The 22,811-nt window shown below is 42.6% G+C and overlaps 1 protein-coding gene across 6 annotated transcripts in view; it reads right to left on the bottom strand.

Moving 5' to 3' along the window:
* rasgrp3 (RAS guanyl releasing protein 3 (calcium and DAG-regulated)) overlaps positions 1–22,811 on the bottom strand; it is a 54,859-nt gene that overhangs the window by 5,059 nt on the left and 26,989 nt on the right. For 4 of the 6 annotated variants that reach the window (XM_071481577.1, XM_071481575.1, XM_071481578.1 and 1 more), the window contains 15 exons: positions 18,234–18,366; positions 17,381–17,483; positions 16,006–16,068; positions 15,658–15,789; positions 15,266–15,413; positions 14,091–14,264; positions 9,093–9,209; positions 8,149–8,427; positions 4,659–4,739; positions 4,319–4,432; positions 4,089–4,204; positions 2,800–2,947; positions 2,515–2,551; positions 1,330–1,479; positions 186–556 (listed from right to left, as the gene is read on the bottom strand). In XM_071481577.1, coding sequence (XP_071337678.1) covers positions 186–556; positions 1,330–1,479; positions 2,515–2,551; positions 2,800–2,947; positions 4,089–4,204; positions 4,319–4,432; positions 4,659–4,739; positions 8,149–8,427; positions 9,093–9,209; positions 14,091–14,264; positions 15,266–15,413; positions 15,658–15,789; positions 16,006–16,068; positions 17,381–17,483; positions 18,234–18,303 — 2,103 coding nt within the window. In that variant the 5' untranslated portion in view covers positions 18,304–18,366. The remainder of the gene's footprint in view (positions 1–185; positions 557–1,329; positions 1,480–2,514; positions 2,552–2,799; positions 2,948–4,088; positions 4,205–4,318; positions 4,433–4,658; positions 4,740–8,148; positions 8,428–9,092; positions 9,210–14,090; positions 14,265–15,265; positions 15,414–15,657; positions 15,790–16,005; positions 16,069–17,380; positions 17,484–18,233; positions 18,367–22,811) is intronic. The other 2 variants (XM_071481579.1, XM_071481580.1) reach the window with 2 other exon arrangements.

Here is a 22,811-nt window from a genome sequence, read left to right as displayed (position 1 = left end):
CATTGTCTGACAACATAATGAATAATGATGTCCTCTAAATTACACATGACCTTTACTGACATGTCTACAACCAGAGGCTCCACATCAATGTCTACTAACGAGCACTGTCCCTGATAACTAGTCAATAAATAAAATACTGAAGAACGTAGGCAGTTAATTTCATTTAAATAAAGATCTGCAGCCACCTTCTGTGTTACCTCCCCCCTGAGCGTCATCCTGTTCTGTACGTCCAACGTCTTCTGAGACTCCAAGCTGCATCGTGAAGAAACCACCTGGTGCTGCTCATTCTGGTTTTCCCAGAAGGCGAAACCTTTGTTTTTCGATGTCTTCCTGTGAGTCCTGTATTTCATTTTAGGGAAGGTATGGGAGCCGCCATCTGTGGCCCCCCAGCTGTGTTCAGGCCACAGGGGGTCGGTCTGGGTGGCCTGGCTGGTGGTGGCCCTCTGCAGGCGGACTGAGATTCTCTGGGCTGAACCGGTCATCAGGGTGATAGACTGAGTGTCCAGAGCTGGACCTGCTGATGTGACAGCTGGGAACTCAAACACCTCGTCCTCATCTGAAGGAGGGAACACAGAAGATTATGAACTGAACAGTTATTGTATGGAGCAGTTACAACAGCAGAAATGTAATATGTAAAATAAACTACATTTATCAATAATAATGTAGTTTATTGTGAACTGGACAGAGGCCACATCTCTACTAAGACACATATCTTTTAAACATGAATGTAATTAAAAAGTGCTGAAGAAGTCTATGGTGGCTGAGAGAGCTCAATACACTTCAGAAAACACAAGCAAGTGAGAAAAAATCAATTTCCCCAAGCATGTAAAAAAACATGGCAAATAATTATAACTCAAGAAAAACATTAAAGCTGAATTTAAACTAACATTAAAAATGACGCAGCAGAACCACAGACATCGACTTTTTTATTCCACTCATTCTGCTGTTTTGTCAAAACCTGACTCCAACATTACCCATAATGCAAATCAACCACAGACAGTTCAGTCGCAGAGTGTGTTGGTTAAGTTGTAGTCCTCATCAGGATCAGCGCAGTATCAGTGCAGCTGCCCGGTCATTATTCAAACAAAAATATCATACAGGAAGTGGAAACTAAAGATTGTCAGAACATTATTGATGGCAGACAGGATCTACACTTATCTTAATGAGTGTGCCTAATGACGTTCATAACGTCTGGCAGCATGTGTTCACTTTGTGACTGATTACTTTCCAGTTGAGCACTGACTCATGCTGCTTTAAAATTCTCATGTAACACATAAACCCTTTGTACGTGCATTATTGCCATGTTTAGTATCTGTAAGTGAAAGTGACCTTTGCAGGCAGGCAGAGCAGGGCTGCTGGGCAGTGAGCTGTGAGTCAGTCTGGCAGGGGAAAGCCTGCCCACAGAGCCGGAGCGGATCAGCTTTCTGCAGGCCAGAACCAGGAGCTCCCGACACTGTTTATGACAGTTCACGCCACAGTCTGCAAAGAAAATGGAGACACATCAGCAAACGTTCAGGCCAAAGGTGTTTCTGGACACACAGGTAATATCAGATCATAGAAGAACCTGTAGTGTGATGGCAGTGAGGCTGAAAGTCAAAGTAATGTGCAGGCTGACCTCCTGGTCAGGTGATAATTGTCCTGTTACAACATCAGGTAGATCTATTTGCCATGTCTGACTTTGTGTCTTAATTTGTCAAAACATTAACAGTGGGCAAACATGTGAAGAGGATGCACCACTGGTTTATATAAAGACCAACAAACAGGCATTTTATCTTTCAGCATATTCTGTAGTTGAGAGCAGAATAAAATAGGTAGGAAACCAGGTATTTCCATACTGCAGACACGCAGGCAACAACTGATAAATCACTCTTAATTCAAGGTCCATTTACTCCCTTGAACTGGAGCTTTTGACTTTCTCACATGGTCTTGACAGTCGTGAAATGTCAAGCTCAGCTTTTATGTCACCGTGTCTCACAGCTGCTTGGTTTAACCTCTACAGTACCAAGACATCTGCTGATGAAGACCGTGTGATGCAGCCAAAGCTCCAGAACAGGTAGGTGAACTTTTATGCTGCCTGAAGAACTTACATCAAACATACAAACAGATACCAAACTCATACCAAGTCCAGATACAGTTTTTTTTGACAGTGGAACTTAAAGCCCCGTCACTGAACTGTGGTGTCTCTGTGATGTTCCCTCTGCTGTCTGAGCTGACACTGTTTTCACTTTCACCTGCTGAAGGAGCCAAGCTTCTCTGTGCTCACCTTAAATCTCAGTTTAACACCTGGACATACAAGCAGGACTTTGTGACATCACACCTATCAGCCAATCAGAGTCCAGTATGCAACTAAAACAACTGTGATATGGAGCCCTGAAGCCTCTGGAGCATCTGGTGTCAGCAACAGGTTTTCAGTGATTGGGAGGGAAAAGATGCTTTAAAGGATTTGTAATGAGTTGATTTAACTTTGTTAAAAAGCATATGGAATGCATATGGAAGAATCCCATGAAACTGTACCTTTGCACTTGTAACCCTGTTTGATGATTCCCCAGAGCTGCAGGTCCAGATGTGAGGTCATGGGAACAGAAAACACACCAAAAAAAACAAAACCTCATTAGATGATGAAGAGGAGCAATGCATTTTAAAAAAAACATTTGGCTCAGAATCCGGAAACATTTCCTGTAATCCTGTGAGGTCTTTTTGTCTATTACAGACATGATTTGGTTCAGGGTGACTCAGTTACACTGCACTGTCGATGGCAGCAGGACAATTAAAGAGGCATAAATTGTTAGAGATACACACAAATCCAGCACAGTGTTCACAGAAGGTGGGCTTCAGGTAAGTCATCTCCTGGAAATTGTGGAGGAATCCTGGTCCCATCTTACACTGGAGCAGTGGGTTAGCGCGAAGGAAATACGCCATCATTTCATCCTTACTGATCAGTCCATCTCTGAGAGAAAGACAGGGGGGGGGGGGGGGGGGGGGTTACAGAGCTGAACTCAGAGGTAGACAGGGTGCAAGAAACTAAACTATCTATCTATCTATATTCCAAAATGTAAAATTCAATTCCAGATTTCATTTGCAGTGTAAAGAGAGCAGCTTTGAAAGTTTGATAAATTAGCCTCAAGCTAATCTTAAAGTGGCTAAATTTTCCCTGTTGCTGAACAATGGTTTGTTGCCATTAGCAACAAAGAGCTTCAGCCATAATTTACAATACTAAAGGTTATAATACACCCTGTGCAGCTACGTCTTGAAGGCAGCCTGGACACTACAGAATCTATGACCCCATTCAGGGGCCACATCCTTCAGCGTGGTCTACCAAGGTGTGGCCCTTCATAGTTGTCATAGACCACAAAGGCTGAACCAAAATGAGACCGTCTGGTCTACAGACCATTCTCATGCCCGCCCTTACTGTTGCATCACAAAGCACAGCTTCTGTTGCCTAGCAACCTTGACAACACCTAACATTTTTAAGGTCCTCAGTTTTAACAGTTGTACTGTTACTGTTGAACTGAGCTGAAACACAATACAGACATTTAACAGTGTGATCCTCAGGGTCTCTGTCTGTGCTTTGCTTTCATTAGCACATGCAATGAGTCTAGCTGGTTAGCATGGTGACTTCAATCGAAGAAACCTTCGGAAACAGCTGATGGTGAGGCACCAAGTTTCATAATGAACTCACGTTCTTTCAAGACTGGTAAGTAAACAGGTGCTAATGCTAGCGTTAGCTATGTAGCAATAGAAAAACTTACAAATAGCCCCTTTAATTGTAAAAGGTAGCGACAGCAACACAAGGCTTTTTATTGAAAGTACTAAAATAGACTTAAAGCTGCCCAGAAGAAGTAGCTTAACAAACTGAAGCTGTTTTACATCATCAGACATCCACTGTAACATCATCAATGACTGAACCGGTTCTGTTGTGGTGAAGGTTATAAAACAAAAGATCACAGGCTCCAGAATGTGGCACAGAGAAAATCACTACTTCCAACTGTAAATGTTATTTGATTTTAAAGCAGCCATTTAGTAGCTAACTAAGGAAATACAGTTGCTGTGATTATCTGAACATCTATTAAGAACTTGTCCACACTCACTGGTCTTTGTCCAGAACACAGAAGGAGTCCAGAAAGGGAAAGTTAGCAGCGATGCTCTCAAAGTCTTCTTGAGAAATATAGCCATCGTGGTCGTGGTCATAATTCCTGAACACAGACTTCACAAAACCAGACAGGAAACAGATTACTCCAATAATACTTCATACACACTGTAACATGTCCTGAGTGTTTTTTCTGTGGGTGTAATTTGAAACAGGATGTTTTCTACTCACATCCACCACCTTCCTGATGTGTTTATTGACCACAGAGGGGTCTGGTTTGGTGGTGACACCAGAGGCCCAGTCCAGCGGGGCCAGGGGCTTGTTGGGGGTCGTTGGAGAGGTTGGCTGTAAAGACGGACACGCATACACAAATCATCAGTTACACCACAAGTACAGATGTTCACTGCTACATAAACGTCCACAGCACCAATTGAAATATCTCTAAACATGTTCCTATGATATGAAGAAGTATTATAATGGTACAGCATAAACATCAAGTTTGTCAAAACTGGACACACCCAATGTGGACAGTCCAGACTAAAAAATAAAAACCATTTCAGCTGAAACTTACCAATGATTTAGGGTTACGTGGTTCCCTCAGCAAGGAGAGCTCATAAATCTCATCTTCAGTGTAATAAAGGTCTAAAGAAAGCTGTAAATTACAAAGGTTATGAATGTAAATCAGCCTATATTTGACAATGGCATAGTTTCAATCAACCAAACTTTATTTGAATTTTTCCTGCATGTTAGTGCAGCTTGAAGAGCCTCACAGATGACTGATAACTGATAACAGACACCAATAAGATGAAAAAAAAAGCTGCTATAAAAATAATCATGAAATAGAGTGAGATAAAAGCTGGAACAAAAAAATTTAAGAACTTGAAATTTAGGGAGGAAATTTAATTTGAGATCAGTTTCTCTCTCTGAGCTTCAGAACCTTTGAATAAAGTTTCAGAATTGTTCTGGTTGAGCTGTAAAATATTTCGAGACATCCAGACATTAATATCTAAAATACACTTGGAAAGGGAATCAACTGATTTTGTGTCATGAGACATGACAACATGAAGTTGTGTGTCCTCAGCAGAGCTAGATGTCTCCTGATGACATTGTACATATGTAAATTAAACAGAAATTTGCCTAAAATTGAACCTTGGGGAAGCCCACAGGTTATTTTTGAGGTTTTGGAGACGTTATTAATGAATTTAACAAATGTAACACATTTAATATGAACATAGCTTTTTAGTCAATATAGTGTATGGTATGCTCTATGCAGGTGTCAGAATGTGCTGTTAGTCAGCTCAGCTCATTTCCCCCAGGACTGTACTCCCACACACTCATTCATACACACCAACCCAGGGACCTCACCAACCTCTGCTTATTGCACTATCACACTACCTCACCTTTAACTGCCATGTACTGTCATGATTATTTATGCACTGTATCACTGCACTATATCATTGCACTACATGGCACTGTCCTTTTGTAAAAAGCTGTCTACATTACATTTATATTTTATATTTATATCTATTTTTTTTTATTTGCACCGTGGGTCCAAGAGGACTGAAATTTCTATTGTGCTGTATGTCCTGTATGTGTAACATAATTGACAATAAAGCTGACTTTGACTTTGGCTTTGAGAAACTGATCACACAGGAGGTTCAGTATTCTCCTGGAAAGGTATTATTATTTTCATCTTATACTGTTACTGTCTAAAACACACAGGAAGAAAGGAGTTATTGAGTTTAAGGGTTGATGTTTTTCTAATCATTCAAGGCTTCATCATCTGTGTCATTTTGTGATAAATGTCTCTGTCTGTAACAAAGTGACAGTCGTCAGAATCACAGCAACAACAGTGGCTAAAACTGACAGAGCATGTCCACTGATGGTCTGGCCTGTACGGTGACTCTCTTTATGCTGACAACCTTGAGGTCTGGTTTGTTTTAGAACTGTTAGTTGATGATGAGTGATAAATCTGGTTGGGTGAAGTTAAACACTACACCTGTACCACAGACCTTTGATCTAGTCCTACACCAGCCTCACTGTACACTTCCTCAAGATTTCAAGACTTAAAACTGAGCCATGTGTCCATAGACAGCCTGCGTCCCCGGAGAACACACCAGAGGAAACATTGTGTGTGGACTACACAAGACTTCGTCTAGCTGACATGTACAGGAGGAAGAGCTGGTTTTCATCACCACCAACAACAGGTTTTGTAGGAAGCACATTGTCCTGATGAGATTCCAGAGAAATATCAGGTTTGTGAAAATGCAAAATTAGGTTTTCTGTTTTCTGTTTAATTTGATTTGTGGTGGAGAGCAGCCACGATGTAGGAACTGTTTTACAAGAGGAGGATATTGTAGGAAAGCAGACAGTCTCCAAAGACACATAGCAAATGGATCACAGCAGGAATTAATCATCTCAAGTTCAGGACAAGAAACAGTGAAGACTCAGTTCTTCTGCAAAATCTACTTTGAGGTGAAATGTGGCGGCAAAACATTAGGAGCCAGCAGTGTGAGGGTGGATAGCTGAAGGTAAAAGTGCTGATCTTCCTCGGACAGTGGTTTTAAAAGGTGAGCACTGAACACCTGAAAGATTCCAGGAACCAGAACCACAGAGTCCTCACAGGATTTCCACTGTTTCTGCATCACAGGCCTCAAGCAGCAACTGAACCTGTGGCCCCAGAGCCAGCAGCCATCACTGCAGCTACACCACCTGCACCACCTCCACAACCTGCACCACCTACACCACCTGCAACCACTGTATCTGTTGGCATGCATCCATGGCAGTGGAAGTCTGGGCAGCTGAAATCAAGGCAGCAGCCCCTGCAGCTATAGCTCCATCAGTGAAACCACCACAGCAACTGAAGCAATGGCCCCAGAGCCAGCAGCCACCACTGCACCTACACCACCTCCACAACCTGCACCACCTATACCACCTGAACCACCTGCACCACCTACAGAACCTGCACCACTGGCACCACCTACACCACCTCCACAATCTACACCACCTACCTGCACCACCTGCAGCACCTGAACCACCTCCAGCATCTGCACCAACTCCACAACCTGCACCTCCGACACAACCTGCACCACCTACACCACCTCCACAACCTGCACCACCTACACCACCTGTAACCACTGTATCTGTTTCCGTGGCAGTGGAAGTCTGGGCAGCTGAAATCAAGGCAGCAGCACCTGTAGCTACAGCTCCATCAGCCTCACCACCACAGACTGATGGTGGGGATTTTTAATGAACACTTCCACTGGATGTTAACAGTAGAAATGTGACTGGAGCTTTGATTGATTGTTAATTAAGAGACATATCTGTTCTCTGTTCTTCTCTCTAAGGATTGAGCTTTACTTCACAGCCTGATAACAGTTGGTGGGATGTAGCTGAGTTCAGGTTGTAGCAGATAAAAAGGAAGAATGATTTTCATCATCCACTCATACAACCTCACAACCATCCACAGCACAGCATCCCCTTCTCACATCCTTGACTCTCTATAGATGTGTTCATGAATTCATTTAAAGTTTTGATATTTTGTCGTAAATGTACACAGAGGTCAAAAGTCTGAGCAATACGAGCATTTCACAGTGAATGAGTGTTTACTGATGAATCCCAGTGAAAGACAGTAACAGAGGGGGGTGTGAGGAGACCAGCAGGACTGAAACCACAGTGTATCAGACCCTCAGTTGCTGCCCTTGCATCACAGCAGTATTTTAGAAAAGTAAAACACAACACAGTTGTGAATGTTTGTGTTTCCACTGAGTGATGTTATAGCTTTGCTCTCTCCTCTCTTGATATTGTTCCATTTAAACGTGACGATGGATTTACATCAGTCTGCCTCTCAGTGTGCCGCTGCCATGTTTACACAGGAAACTGTGTCTGACAGCACCTGAACTGAACCAAACATGAGTCTGATCATTGATGACCTGAAGCAGTGAGGACATAAAGAGTGAGGAGAATAATGAATCCTTTATCTGGTTTGTAAACTTTATTCCTCGTGGCCAGTTACACGTTATCATTTTCCACCAGATTTCATCTAGCTGGTGATCCCTCACCGTTAGCAGGTAGATGAGGTCCATGTTAGGCTCCACTTGTGCTGCTGCACTCTGTAACGACACCAGCTCATTGAAGGTCATGTAGAGCTGATTCATCTTCACCAGGTTCACCTTGTTACTGTCATCAACCCAGTCAGGAAAGACCACATGCACCGCGATCAGGTCCTTGAGGTGCACACCCAGGATGGGGATTTTAAAGCCCTGGCACTCGCTGAAGGCCTTCCTGTAGCAAGAGTAGTTGTTGCTGGAAGACACCAGCTCTGTCATCTCACTCCAGATCTGAAGCAGGGACAGAAAGTAAGTGGGTAAGTATGATGGTCGAAACACAAAGTGAAGAAATTTAAGCACAACATCAGATGTGAAAAGGTTGCTCCATCCCCTTTTCACTGAGCCCTGACCCCCCACATCATCATTGTGTTGTTATTATCATTGTTGGAGTATTAGTACTTTGGATAAATGTTTCTATTAATTTTTCACCCCTCACCCCCCTACTTACCTGAGATGATGGAATGCTCCACTTGGAAGGAGAAAGAGAAGATTAAATGCAAGCAATTCAGTGGTTAAAGAGAGAGAGAAATGGAGCAGGTGGCAGTTTGCTGATTTTTTTGCTATGGCTCAGGTTCTTTTTCTTTTTGAATTGCCGGGATTCATTTTATCTTCTGTTGTGTAGTATTTTGTTAATAAAATATCCCCTTTTTGAGCATGTACTCCAGCCTGCTGACCATGCTTGTTGAAACATCTTTTTAAAAGTTTCCAGTGTTCATACCACCATATGCCCTTTGCAGCGACACCTCAATCAGATTATCACTACACAATGATAATGGCCTAAAGATTTCACAGTTTACATCAGGGCTGGATCTCCTGTAACCACATTGGTCTTATTTTGTTCTCATGCTGTATGAATCCATCAGTGTGGACACATTATACAGCTGCTGTTGTCTTACCCTCACAACCTCTGGAGCCAGATAAGAGTGAGTCTCTTTAAGTCGAGATATGGCACTGTGGCTCAGCCCCCCCACCACCGCCATCAGAGTGTTGAAGTTCTGCAGCTGCAGGAGTTTCTGTTGAGACAGTGACAAGTTTTCTTCTTCACTGCTGATCAGAGAAAACATATTTCATGTCTTGTTTTGTAAAAATCCAAGTTAGGTAGATGAGAATAAGATGTGAATGGCCCATTCAGGTGTGTGGCCCCCATCATGTGTCATCAACATATATGATAATAAATGAGATAATAAATCTGTTAATGTCTCAGATTTTTTAAATTAAAGACTTTAATTCTGCACTGAATGAAAGCAGCAAGACGTTCAAAGACACCAACTGTTTATAGCATGTGGTTATATGGTTGTGTGGTTAGCAGTTAGCAGGGCTGTTCTATTCTCAGATTCAAATTGATCTTCATTTGAATAATCTGCTATCTACGGTGGCCCAGATGGGTCAATGCAATGAAAAGCCACAGCACAAATGCAAATTAAGCCACAACAGAAGTTAGCAGTGGCCCATCTACACTATAGGTGCAGGTTGCAGGGGAGCTATTATTGCTGGTGAAGGGGCATTTTAGAGAGAAGGGGAATGATGTGCACCAAAAAGTCTGAGTTGAACAGGGCACCCTGACCACTCAGATATCAGGTGGATTGGGAACATTTTTGAAGAAGTTTGAGAAGTAAGTAAACTATTGTTACTAGGTAACTGTAATTAGTGTGATTGTCACAAACAAACAATGTTGTTCAATCTGCCATCTAATGTTCACTAAAGCTGTAATTTTACATCTGACTTGAGAGAATTAAGGCTTCTCTGATATTATTTTATCAAGGGAATGACTCATCTGACTGAGAAAACTGGTGTTCATACATGACAGACTAAAGGATCAGTTAATCTTCTCTCACGGGAACATCTAATCTCACTGATATGTCTCCATACACAGGTACAGAGAGGCTCAGTTCACACTTGTTACACCGGTTCACACCTGCATTAATACAGTGCATCCGGAAAGTATTCACAGCGCTTCACTTTTTCCACATTTTGTTATGTTACAGCCTTATTCCAAAATAGATTAAATTCATTTTTTACCTCAAAATTCTACACACAATACAAAGTGAAAAACGTTTGCTTGAAACTTTTGAAAATGTATTAAAAATAAAAAACAAAAATATAACATGTACATAAGTAATCACAGCCTTTGCTCAATACTTTGTTGAAGCACCTTTGGCAGCAATTACAGCCTCAAGTCTTTTTGAGTATGATGCTACAAGCTTGGCACACCTATTTTTGGGCAGTTTCTCCCATTCTTCCTTGCAGAACCTCTCAAGCTCCATCAGCTTGGATGGGGAGCGTCGGTGCACATCCATCTTCAGATCTCTCCAGAGATGTTCAATTGGGTTCAAGTCTGGACTCTGGCTGGGCCACTCAAGGACATTCAGAGAGTTGTCCCTAGGCCACTCCTTTGTTGTCTTGGCTGTGTGCTCAGGGTCGTTGTCCTGTTGGAAGATGAACCTTCACCCCAGTCCGAGGTCCAGAGCGCTCTGGAGCAGGTTATCATCAAGGATGTCTCTGTACATTGCTGCATTCATCTTTCCCTCGAACCTGACTAGTCTCCCAGTTCCTGCTGCTGAAAACATCCCTGCTGCCACCACCATGCTTCACTGTAGGGATGGTACTGGCCAGGTGATGAGCGGTGCCTGGTTTCCTCCAGACATGACGCTTGGCATTCAGGCCAAAGAGTTCAATCTTTGTTTCATCAGACCAGAGAATTTTGTTTCTCATGGTCTGGGAATACTTCAGGTGCCTTTTGGCAAACTCCAGGTGGGCTGTCATGTGCCTTTTACTGAGGAGTGGCTTCCATCTGGCCACTCTACCATACAGCCCTGATTGGTGGAGTGCTGCAGAAATGGTTGTCCTTCTGGAAGGTTCTCCTCTCTCCACAGAGCAACGCTGGAGCACTGTCAGAGTGACCATCGGGGTCTTGGTCACCTCCCTGACTAAGGCCCTTCTGCCCCGATCGCTCAGATTGGCCAGGCAGCCAGCTCTAGGAAGAGTCCTGGTGGTTCCAAACTTCTTACATTTACGGATGATGGAGGCCACTGTGCTCATTGGGACCTTCAATGCTGCAGAAAATTTTCTGTACCCTTCCCAAGATCTGTGCCTCAATACAATCCTGTCTCAGAGGACAACAGACAATTCCTTGGACTTCATGGCTTGGTTTGTGCTCTGACATGCACTGTCAACTATGGGACCTTGTATAGACAGGTGTGTGCCTTTCCAAATCAAGTCCAATCTACTGAATTTACCACTGGTGGATTCCAATCAAGTTGTAGAAACATCTGAAGTATGATCAGTGGAGACAGGATGTACCTGAGCTCAATTTTGAGTGTCACGGCAAAGGCTGTGAATATTTATGTAAATGTGGGTTTTTTTTGTTTGTTTGTTTATTTTAATATATTTGCAAAAATTTAAAGCAAACTTTTTTTCACTTTGTCATTATTGGGTATTGTGTGTAGAATTTTGAGGTAAAAAATGAATTTAATCTATTTTGGAATAAGGCTGTAACATAACAAAATGTGGAAAAAGTGAAGCGCTGTGAATACTTTCCGGATGCACTGTAAATTGTGTTGTCCTTCAGTAGAGGAGGCGGTCCTTCAATGTGGCCCAGGACACATTAATGTTCACACTGCTAAAAGAATGTGACCACATGTGGTCCAGACCAGCTCAGAATGTGTTCTGAGTGACCAGGTCTGAAATGTGTCCTCAATGTGTTCACACCTGAATTTAGAGCTGAACACTGGTGATCAGATCACCTGAGACACAGGTTAAAACAGGTGTGAACAGGTGTGAACAGGTTTGGACATGTGTGGACAAGTGTTAACATGTTTGGACAGGTGTGAACACATATGAACAGGTATAAACAGGTGTGAACAGGGGTGAATTGGTGTGGACAGGTGTGGACAGGTGTGGACAGGTGTAAACAGGTATGAACAAGTGTTGACAGATGCAAACCAGTTTGAACAGGTGTGACCAGGTGTTAACAGGTGTGAACACGTGTTGACAGGTATGAAAAGGTGTTAACAGGTGTGGACAGGTGTGAACAGGTATGAACAGGTGTGGAAAGGTGTGAATAGGTGTGACCAGGTGTTACCAGGTGTGAACAGGTGTGACCAGGTATTACCAGATGTGAACCGGTGCCTCAGTGGCATCCTCAGATAATGTTGTGTGTTTAGTTCCAGATATCAGACATGATACACGGTATGACAGAATATTAGGAAACCATCCAAGGAGAGCTGTGATGACAAAGACATTGTGGAGTTTGTAGTGACATGAAGAAACACACACATTTGAAAATAAATGTTCTCAGATTAGGACTTGGAGGGTACTCAGACCTGAATGGATCAGGACTGTGTCAGGTGTTTCTGTTTTGTTGTGCATAACCTGCTCAGATGGTGGGAAGTAAGTGTTTTCATGTTCTTGCCAAGAGATTAAAAAGCAAGTATAAGTAAATATGAGGCAGCAGGTGATTAGCTTAATTTAGCATAAACGGTGGAAGGGCAGGCAGATGAGATGCTCAGATGATGTAGGAGCAGCCTGAGGGGAGTGTTTGTTTTCTTCAAGGGAAATTAAAACTGATCAGACGTGAAAAACACTGTGAAAAACACTACAGAACAGAAACGTAGTGACACTGGTCAGGAAATCTATGACAGGACTGTTCATGTGGCCAACAGGAAAAGACTGGATAATGAGAGTAACAGCCCAGTGATACAGTCTTATGGACCAATCAATAATATTAATGATACAATACAGTAAACAGCAGTGTATTCAGTGGTTTTATCATGTCTGCAGACAGCCACTGACAGGAGACAGGATGACAGAGGAGTAACGGAGAAGCTCTTTGGCCCCTCTTACCATTCATAAGCTTTTCTGATCGGAGGATGACTCAGGTGCCTCTCTTTGTGTTTGTGAATGGACACAATGTCTTTGGCTTCGTTAAGATGTGTTGTTTAAAAAGACAGAAACGACTGTTACTGATGTTAGAAACAATCATCAGGTTAGTTATCTCAAACAAAATGTCACCAAAGCTCCTCATAAAAACACAGGAGAGGCTGGAGGCGTGTGATGAGAACAGGTGTCAGTTATGATTGGATGTCTGAGCCCCGTCCTCTTTAAAGACCAGAACAGACTTAGAAGAGGGGGGCACTTTTGGAATAAGAGCAAAAATGTGTAAAAATAAAATTTGAGAAAACCCTTTTTTTTGCTGAATGCAGTGTGTTTGAGTCGTGAGTCCATATACTTCTAAAAAACAAATCAATGAGGTGAGCTACTTTTGACTCAGCAAGAGTCTATAAGATTGTACTTGTCTTTATCGGTGGTTAGCGTTAGGGTCAACCTTTTCCAGCTCATGTCCCACTTGAAAATCTCAAAAATGTTGGCGGCCCATATCCGACTCCTTAACAACAATATGATGTGGACCGCTGGTGAAGTGGTCCAGCCGGTCCCAACACTTCCTGTTACTGGCTTATCACTGTGGTAGGTCTTATTTATTTTAAATATCTTTAAGGCTGCTAAAGATAATTTTTTTTCAGACATTTAAAAACTTGTTATATTCTTATTTTTCTATGATTACAGTTTTTCATCAAAGCTGTTCTGTTTCACAAATGATTTGTTTAACCGCTTGCAATACCTTCGCAGCCCACCAGTGGGCCCCACATCACAGGTTTGGAATCACTGGTCTAGATCAACAGAGTTTTAGGTTTTTAGGAATTTTAGGGAGCAGGATTCTGTGTTTGGCTGGTGGGGGGGTTCAGGATGTATGTGCATGCCTGCCATCAGTGTGAAGAAGTGGACGATAAAGGACTTAGTTTAGAAAAGATCCATATAAACACAGTCCATGGAAACCAAGCAGCCTCCGTCCTCATATACATGAGCAGAATGTAGTCTCTGCCTCCTCGCCATCTTACCTGAGCCACATGGATGTACTTGGTAATGACCTCTGCTCGGGTCTGAGGGGTGAGCTTGCTGAGCACCATGAGCTGGACCCACTGTGAGACCCCATTGAACAGGGCAATGGAGCGCTCCAGAGTCGGGTTGTCCACAAGGTAGCCGTGGATCACGTAGCTCTGGTAATCAGTGAACTGGGGACAGACGGAAAGATCACGTGTCATTTTTCAGTCTAATGTAGAGGGACTTCCATGGTCCCCATAGGGCCCGTGAGGCCTGCTAACAACATCAACATCACATCTTTCCACAAAGACAAACTCTCTTCATTTCATCACTTCCTGTTCAGCATGTCCTGAATACACCTGTGATCCTCCTGCTGTGTAGCTACCAGTCAACCTGTCCAGTCTAAACCAGGAAGTTCACCCAGAGGTCAGCTCTACATCAGAGCTCAGCAGGTGGTCAATTTCCCAAAGGACCATCAGGAACATTTTATCAGAGCTGCAGTCAGCAGGGACTCAGGGAGTCTGAGTGACTGTTGATTAGAAACATCATGTTTCCCTCTGACCAACTTTATCAGCCAGGGGCCACCATTAGCTAGCAAAATGTGACATTTCTCACGTTACAACGCACACACCCTCACAACGCACACATCCTCACAACGCACACACCCTCACAACGCACACACCCCCACAACGCACACACCCTCACAACACACACACCCTCACAGCACACACCCTCACACACACACACTCCCTCACACACACACACTCCCTCACACACACACTCTCACAACACACACACCCTCACAACACACACTCCCTCACAATGCACACATCCTCACAACACACACTCCCTCACAATGCACACATCCTCACAACACACACACATCCATGTTCAGCAGGTCATCTTTTCAAGGTTTTTTAAGATCTGTGTGGGTCTGTGTGGGTCTTATAACAACAGTGTGAACCTCATGGAGGCACCTGAGAAGAAGTCAGAAGGTAAGAGGACCACCAGAGTCAGGAGGGTTCGTCCTCAGGAGGCCATGACTGTCATGGACATGAAAAGGACCCTTTCATTAAACCAGATGTTTCAGTTCAGACCAGCAGGAGGGCTGACATACCCCTGAGCCTCAGTGTGATGAATGACATAAAGTAAGTGGACAGTTGTAGGAGAGCGCAGCAGCCATTAGATCTACCGATATCCTGCGGATAGACTTGAACTCCAGGAAGGTGAGGTGTTCGGCCAGCTCCATGGGCTCCAGGTGGTCAAACAGCAGAGAGGCCTTCCCTTTCTTAGCCTGCTTCTTCCGCTGCGTCAGCTTCCTCATCCAGTCGTACGACGGACTGCAGAAGAACAGTTTATGATCAGCAAAACACATCTGGAAACATATGGCGTGCTTTACAAACAGGACACAGAGACTGTTTGTATCTGACAGAGTGAAAATGAACCAGCACTGTGGTCTTCTGAGCTGAGCCTGTGAAGGTTTTTATTCTGTAGGTCCTGTAGGTTCTGTAGGACTAATCTTAAATTGTTGAATCTTAAACCTGGAGCAGCTGCTGCACTGTCTGCTATCATCTGATGTCTTACATGGTGGAGATGTCGATGAGCTTGAAGTGCTCCTCACAACCAAGCTGAGCAGCCATGTCTCTGAACTCCTCTGTGATCCGGATCAGACCCAGGTCCAGGTTAAACTCAGCAGGGAATGTCACTATCCAGTACCTGTACACACACACACACACACACACACACACACACACACACACACACACACACACACACACACACACACACACACACACACACACACACACACACACACACACAGACACACAGGCAGTTAGTGTGAAACCTTTAAACTGTATAAACTCAGATTTATGTGGAACTAAGCTCTGTTAATAGCCACAGTGAGTGTTGGGATGGACAAGTGGACCTTACCTCATCAAATAACAGATCTTCAGCCTGGTTCTTTGGCAGTTGTCACCTTTGCAGTCACGGTACGTGAAGTTAAGTTAAGGTCTTTTTACAATGTCTGACAGACTGTACAATGAATCATCACATGAAGGCATTAATCAATTAAAGGTTCATCCAGTCTAAAGGTAGATGTCCATGTGTTCTATATTAATACTGCAAAGTATCAAAGCCTCAGTCCACAGAGAAATGCACACAGCCTGTATTCAGAAACTGAGCCTTAAAACCAGCCGTCAGGACTTCTGGAACTTTGTGATGTCACAATAAAGCAGTCACCACCCTCGGCCACGCCCCAAGCCCTGCCCACCTGAACCCACCATCTAACCTTGCAGGATTTGGTTTCTCTGGGTGTTTACCTGAAATCCACTATATTTTTATTGGATTGCTCAATCAGAAGAGAGGCCTTTCCTCTGATTGGTTGACAGATCAGTTATTACTAGAACTACTTTTAGTTCTTAAAACCACAAATATATGACCAACAGGAAGCCGTCCCCTCCTCTTCATCTTCTTCATCTTCATCTCAGCTGTCGGCCTGTCTCCTCCTCAGCAGTGGCCTCTGATAGTGGTAACTCAGACTGATGAGAGAAATGCTGTCTCAGACAGCACATCGAACACAGCCATCCTGGTTCAGAAAGGTGTGTGTGGTCATCTCTAAAGCGGTTTGACCACCTGACCTTTTAATGAAGCGAGCTGGAAGTTTAACCTGCACGTCTTTGTAGTGAGGGAGGAAACCAGAGCCGCCACAGGAAACACAGGCTCTGTGTTTTTATGAATGAAGCTTTGGCAGAGTTAATGAAGGATGTTTTCTCTTTTATGGCTGGTGTATCACTACTTCTTCCTGCTCTGATCTTGTGTCATTTTTCCCACACTGTCAGTTTCCCTATCACAAAGTATTTCTGTCATCATCACATCTGGCTGATGACCTTTCCCCCAGGCTGACTGCTTCTTCACAGCCGTTCATCCTGTGATTCTGTCTCTAACATCACCACCATGACAGCATCACAACATCAGTTTTCTTCCCTTAAAACTACACAGCAAACACACCAGTGATAAGTGCAACTGAAGACTGTAATGACCTTTTGATTTAATGACCCACCAACATCTCTCAGCATCTCAGCAGTGCTGCTGCAGATGTCAGGAGGAGGAACAACAACCCCTGACTCCAGGGTAGCTCAGCCAGGACTGGATCGGTGCTGCTCAGAGGAACACACCACACATTAACAACATCAAAGATTTAGGTTGGATTTCCTTCACATCAAGTCTTCAGTCACTTGAAGTACAGTCGTAGTTGTTGTTGTTGCTGTTGTGTGATCGCTGCAGTCCCTGCAGTTTTCTGGGATATATCATCAGTAGTTTTCCTGCCAGTTCTGAGGACGTGACATACCAGCGATGCATCAGCAGGAGGCTTCGAGGAAGCAGGTTTCCCTGCAGCTCACCATGGTCGTCTGTGAAGAGAGGTGAGTCACAAATGTCTCCACTGTGATAGGCTCTGTGTTCATGACATCATCTCCTGACTTACTGATCAGAAACTATCAGTCTGATATTATTCATTTTCTCATTGTTAATAAAGATGCAGGAAAGTAAAAGATTGTTTTTTTGTCACAGACCATGAACCATGAACACACACACACACACACAGACACACAGACACCATCCTGCTGCCTCAGATACTCTGTGAATAGTCCTAAACTATGTTTGCTAAAAACTGCTGAAACCTAATGTTTGTTGACCATGTTTAAAGGCTGACGTCAGATTGTTGGTTTTCATCATTAATAGAAATTAACCCTCAGGTGAATTCATGTGTGTGGGATCTGTGTAAAAGAACAATAACGTGTTTTGTGTCTGTGCAGTCAGTTCTGTTGTTATACTCAGAAGGTCAGGGCTGAAATTTGGGAAAACAAGTCATTAAATTAAGTATATCAGCCACGACTGTCATTAATGAGTCTTATTACACTGCAGTGACTGTGGACAAGTGACAGGTCTATATGTAACATAACCTTCATGTTCTCTGACTACACTGTGGCTGTGTGTGATGGTGCTGCCTATTCAACAAGATACAGAGCTAACAGAACCACAGAACAGAACCAACTGGAACGATGAAAATAAAACCAAAGCTGTAATGAACCTCAGGTTGAAGATGACACCATGTTCACGGACACTGATGAAGGCCGGACTCTGTCCCTCCTGGTACTTACCAAATGCTTGAATACATTCATCTAAGAGAGAATTCAGAGATGCTGCCTTTCCCAGTGTGGACGATCCCATTGTAGAGGCTGAAGGTCAGAGGTCAGCACTTCCTGTTCACCGTTCTGAACCACTCAGGATTTTCTGGGAGCAGGAGAGAGAGAGAGAGAGAGAGAGAGAGAGAGAGAGAGAGAGAGTCATGATTCATTATATAAGACAGGAATAAAACAAGTGGAATTGATCCCCACAGGGAAGCAGCTTTGTTAGCCAACACAAGAGGCTATAATACATCCTCTGAACAGCTACTTCAGGACAGACTGTACACCACAGTGACTCAGTATCGGAAAGTGATGGATGATCCAGTCGGATCGGGGCTAGTTGGTTAGCATGCTACGTAGAAGAAAAGAAGTGATAGGAACAGAAGCGAACCAACCGTAGTAACGAAATTAATGAAGTTTGACGCTGAACTGCGTGTCTTCTCGACTGGGAAGTAAACAGCTGCTGATGCTAACGTTAGCTATGTAGCAATAGCAGAACTTACAGTTAGCTCCTTTAAACAGACCGTGACATCTTGATCCCACAGTTTTCTCATATAGTTCATCTGCAGTCTGATAACACTAATACTGTTATTTCCTCAGAAGCTGTGTGACACAGAAATACACACACACTGACCTGCTGTCAGTCACATGTGGTCCTGGTGATGCAGGGTGACATCACAAAAACTGTCCAGTCAGTGCACTGCCTGTCAGTCTATTTCACTTCATGTTTACAGTATGAACATGATCAGAAGTGAAAGATGACAACATGTTTTCCTAAATGAACCAAACTGCAGGTGAGAACAGTGGCTCCAGTCAAAGCTCCACATATCAAAGGTCCTCTGTACAGGACCTGAAAACATCTGGTAAGGTGAATAACTTTAACTTAACTGTGTTAATGTCTAAAACCTTCACCAGCTAGTTTCTAACTATGTCAACAAAAGTCATATATCTCTGAATCTCCCATGGTGCACCAGACCGTACCACGTCAGTGCTGTGAACACATCTTTGCTGCAGCGCTGAAACAGTATGAGAGTCTGTTCATCTGTGTCAGTAAACCATAATAAAGTCAAACCTGGACATTGTAAAATATCACCAATCACTGGCTACTACAACTTTCAGTTACAGCTTCAGCCAATCACATCAAACAGAAAGCTATAGGACTGGTGCTGACGTGGTTTCCAGGGCAACCTGTTGACCCTGTCAGGAAATAAAACATGTTCTGTTGCATAATCACAGCCGTGTGAATGATTCCTTTATGTATGCATTCAAACTGTGGTGGGGGACCTGCTCACGTCCTCTGGTCCTCACAGCAACACAGCAATGTAAATAAAGTCCAGCAGAGCATTATTATAACTATGATCAGCTGGCAGTAATTTGATGTAGTAGCTGGTGAAGCCTTTTAGCCTCAGTAGTTTTATAAAAAGCACTACATGACATCTAAAACTGTGATGACAGCTTGTGATCAATATTTTCATTTTAATAGACCAAATGATCAGTGAATTCTATTACATTTTATTTGTATAGCACCAAATCATGATCTACATTATCTCAAGGCTCTTTACAGGGTCAGGTCAGACCTTACTTTATTATATAGAGAAACCAACATTTCACACAAAGAGCAACACAGGGGGGAGGACCTTAATCAGTTATTAATCAGATTAATCAACAAAGAAAAAATCTTCACTGCAGCTCTGAATGTATCTTAATTTGTAAGGTGACTACAGCTTTATAATAAAGGTATTTGTTACTCAAATGTAGTGGAGTCAAAGTATAAAGTAACATTAAACTTAAATATTCACTGCAGTACTGATACTTCAGCAGCAGGTGAGTAAATGCACTCCCACCACCACTCACTATGGAGCCCCTGATGGGTCACAGTGTCTGTTTTTTTTTTCCTCCATAGAGACAGTTACTGTGTTGGTCGAGATCAGACATGCACTGTAAAAAAATGATAAATAGACTGCTTTTATAGCTTTTCTAATCTTACTGACCACTCAAAGCACTTTAAAGTGTCAGCCACATTCAGTTGCCACATTCAGTTTGGGGTTCAGTATCTTGCCTAAGGGGAATGAACCACCAATGTGGTGATTAGTGGACGACCAGCTCCACCTCCTGAGCCACAGTCAGTTTAGGGAAACACTACAAGCAGAGATGATGGGACACTTCCCATGCGGCTAAGTCCTCCCAACACACAGAGCTCTGACACAGTCACCGAGATCCATTTGCAGCTGTGTGTGTGGTTCCTGTTCAGACTGTGGCTGTGGGTCAGTCTGTGATGCTGTGGATACGACTGTGGTTACTGTTACACTAATTATAAACTAATTTCTTCTAGTCGTAACAACCAAAGCACAAACACAGTTGTGATCAGAGCTGCAGTCACTCAGAGACCTGGGTTCACTGGCTCCATGGTTCAGAGTTCAGTACATTACAGTCCAAAACTGTACCAATGTCAAAACCAAATACATGATACAGCTCAGGCTTTTTCTGTGGATCAGACACAAAACATGTTGTGAAGTAACACAAAATGATTTCAGAAAAAAACCTCTCACTGTGATCAGTCACAGACAGACACATGTAAAGTGGACATGCTGCCAGGACATATTAAACATCTGACCTGAGGCCATGTGAAGTTTCTGATGACACAGAGGTCCAACTTGGCGTTGTATATTTTCCTATTCAACTCAATACATTCTATAGATTCATATATATATATATATATATATATATATATATATATATATATATATATATCTGAAATAACTTGAAACTGACAAAAGGAATAATACATAAAAATGTACTGAAAATTAACTAATGAAAATCAGACATTGCTTTTGAATTGTGGTTCAACAGAATCATTTAAAAAAACTATTTTGTTTTTTGTACAATTTTGTCCATGTGTATATATATATATATATATATATATATATATATATATATATATATATATATATTAAGGCTGTCAAAGTCAACGCGTTATTAACACATTAACGTAACATGCCTTTAATGGGAGTAATTTTTTTAACGTTATTAACGCTTGTGATATTTGAACCTCGGGCCACTCCGTAGCTCGGGAAATCAGGAAGCAATGCACCGAAGTCGATGCCATCGTGAGCAGTAATGGATAAAAAAGATATTTTGAATGGCATTTCAGCATCTTGTTTTACAATGCAGTTTGCACATGTTAGTTACTTGAACTGAGAGTATTTTTCATTGTAGCAATAAATAAACATGATTTTTTTGCATAAAGCAAGCATTTGTCTATTCTCATGTTGAAAAGAGTATTACAATTTGAAAAAAATCAGTTTAAGGTACATTTAGAACAGATTAAAAATATGTGATTAATCATGATTAACTATGATCACTCATGCAATTAATCGTGATTAAATATTTTAATCGATTGACAGCCCTAATATATATATATATATATATATATATATATACATGAATATATGTTTTCTTATACGTGCTTCAAAAACATTCAAGGAACAGAGTAAGATAATTAAATGGAGATGGAAAGATTTAAAGGACATGTTCACAGTTTTGAGGCCTGTCTTTAAACAGTACTCAGGTACCTATTCAATTCAATTCAATTTTATTTGTATAGCGCCAAATATACAATATATATTATCTCAAGGCACCTCACAGGGCAAGGTCAAGACCTTACTTTGTTACAGAGAAAAACCCAACAGTGCCCACGAAGAGCAAGCGCTTGGCAACAGGAGGGGAGGAAAAACTCCCTTTTAACAGGAAGAAACCTCCAACAGAACCAGGCTCAGGGTGGGCGGCCGTCTGCCTCGACCGGTTGGGAGATAAAAAAGGGGGGGTGGGGGGAGGAGAGAGGAGAAAAGAGAGAGAGAGAGACCAGGAACAGCCATGTAGGTATTGGTGTTGTCAATAATAGTGGCAGATAACAGTGGTTAATAGTAATGATGAGTAGTGGTGGATCTGGATCCTGCTGCTCCAGAGGCAGATATACAGTGGGGCAAAAAAGTATTTAGTCAGCCACCAATTGTGCAAGTTCTCCCACTTAAAAAGATGAGAGAGGCCTGTAATTTTCATCATAGGTACACTTCAACTATGAGAGAAAAATGAGAAAAAAAATCCAGAAAATCACATTGTCTGATTTTTAAAGAATTTATTTGCAAAAAAAATGAGTATTTGGTCAACAACAAAAGTTAATCTCAATACTTTGTTATATACCCTTTGTTGGCGATGACAGAGGTCAAACGTTTTCTGTAAGTCTTCACAAGGTTTTCACACACTGTTGCTGGTATTTTGGCCCATTCCTCCATGCAGATCTCCTCTAGAGCAGTGATGTTTTGGGGCTGTCGCTGGGCAACATGGACTTTCAACTCCCTCCAAAGATTTTCTATGGGGTTGAGATCTGGAGACTGGCTAGGCCACTCCAGGACCTTGAAATGCTTCTTACGAAGCCACTCCTTCGTTGCCCGGGCGGTGTGTTTGGGATCATTGTCATGCTGACCCAGCCACGTTTCATCTTCAATGCCCTTGCTGATGGAAGGAGGTTTTCACTCAAAATCTCACGATACA

This window comes from Trachinotus anak, unplaced genomic scaffold (assembly GCF_046630095.1).
Source record: "Trachinotus anak isolate AG129_WGS33_773 ecotype Australia unplaced genomic scaffold, CSIRO_AGI_Tana_v1 ptg000007l, whole genome shotgun sequence".
NCBI classification, from domain to species: domain Eukaryota; kingdom Metazoa; phylum Chordata; class Actinopteri; order Carangiformes; family Carangidae; genus Trachinotus; species Trachinotus anak.
Note: the sequence above shows the minus strand (reverse complement) of the source record. Positions and strands in the feature narration are given on the sequence as shown.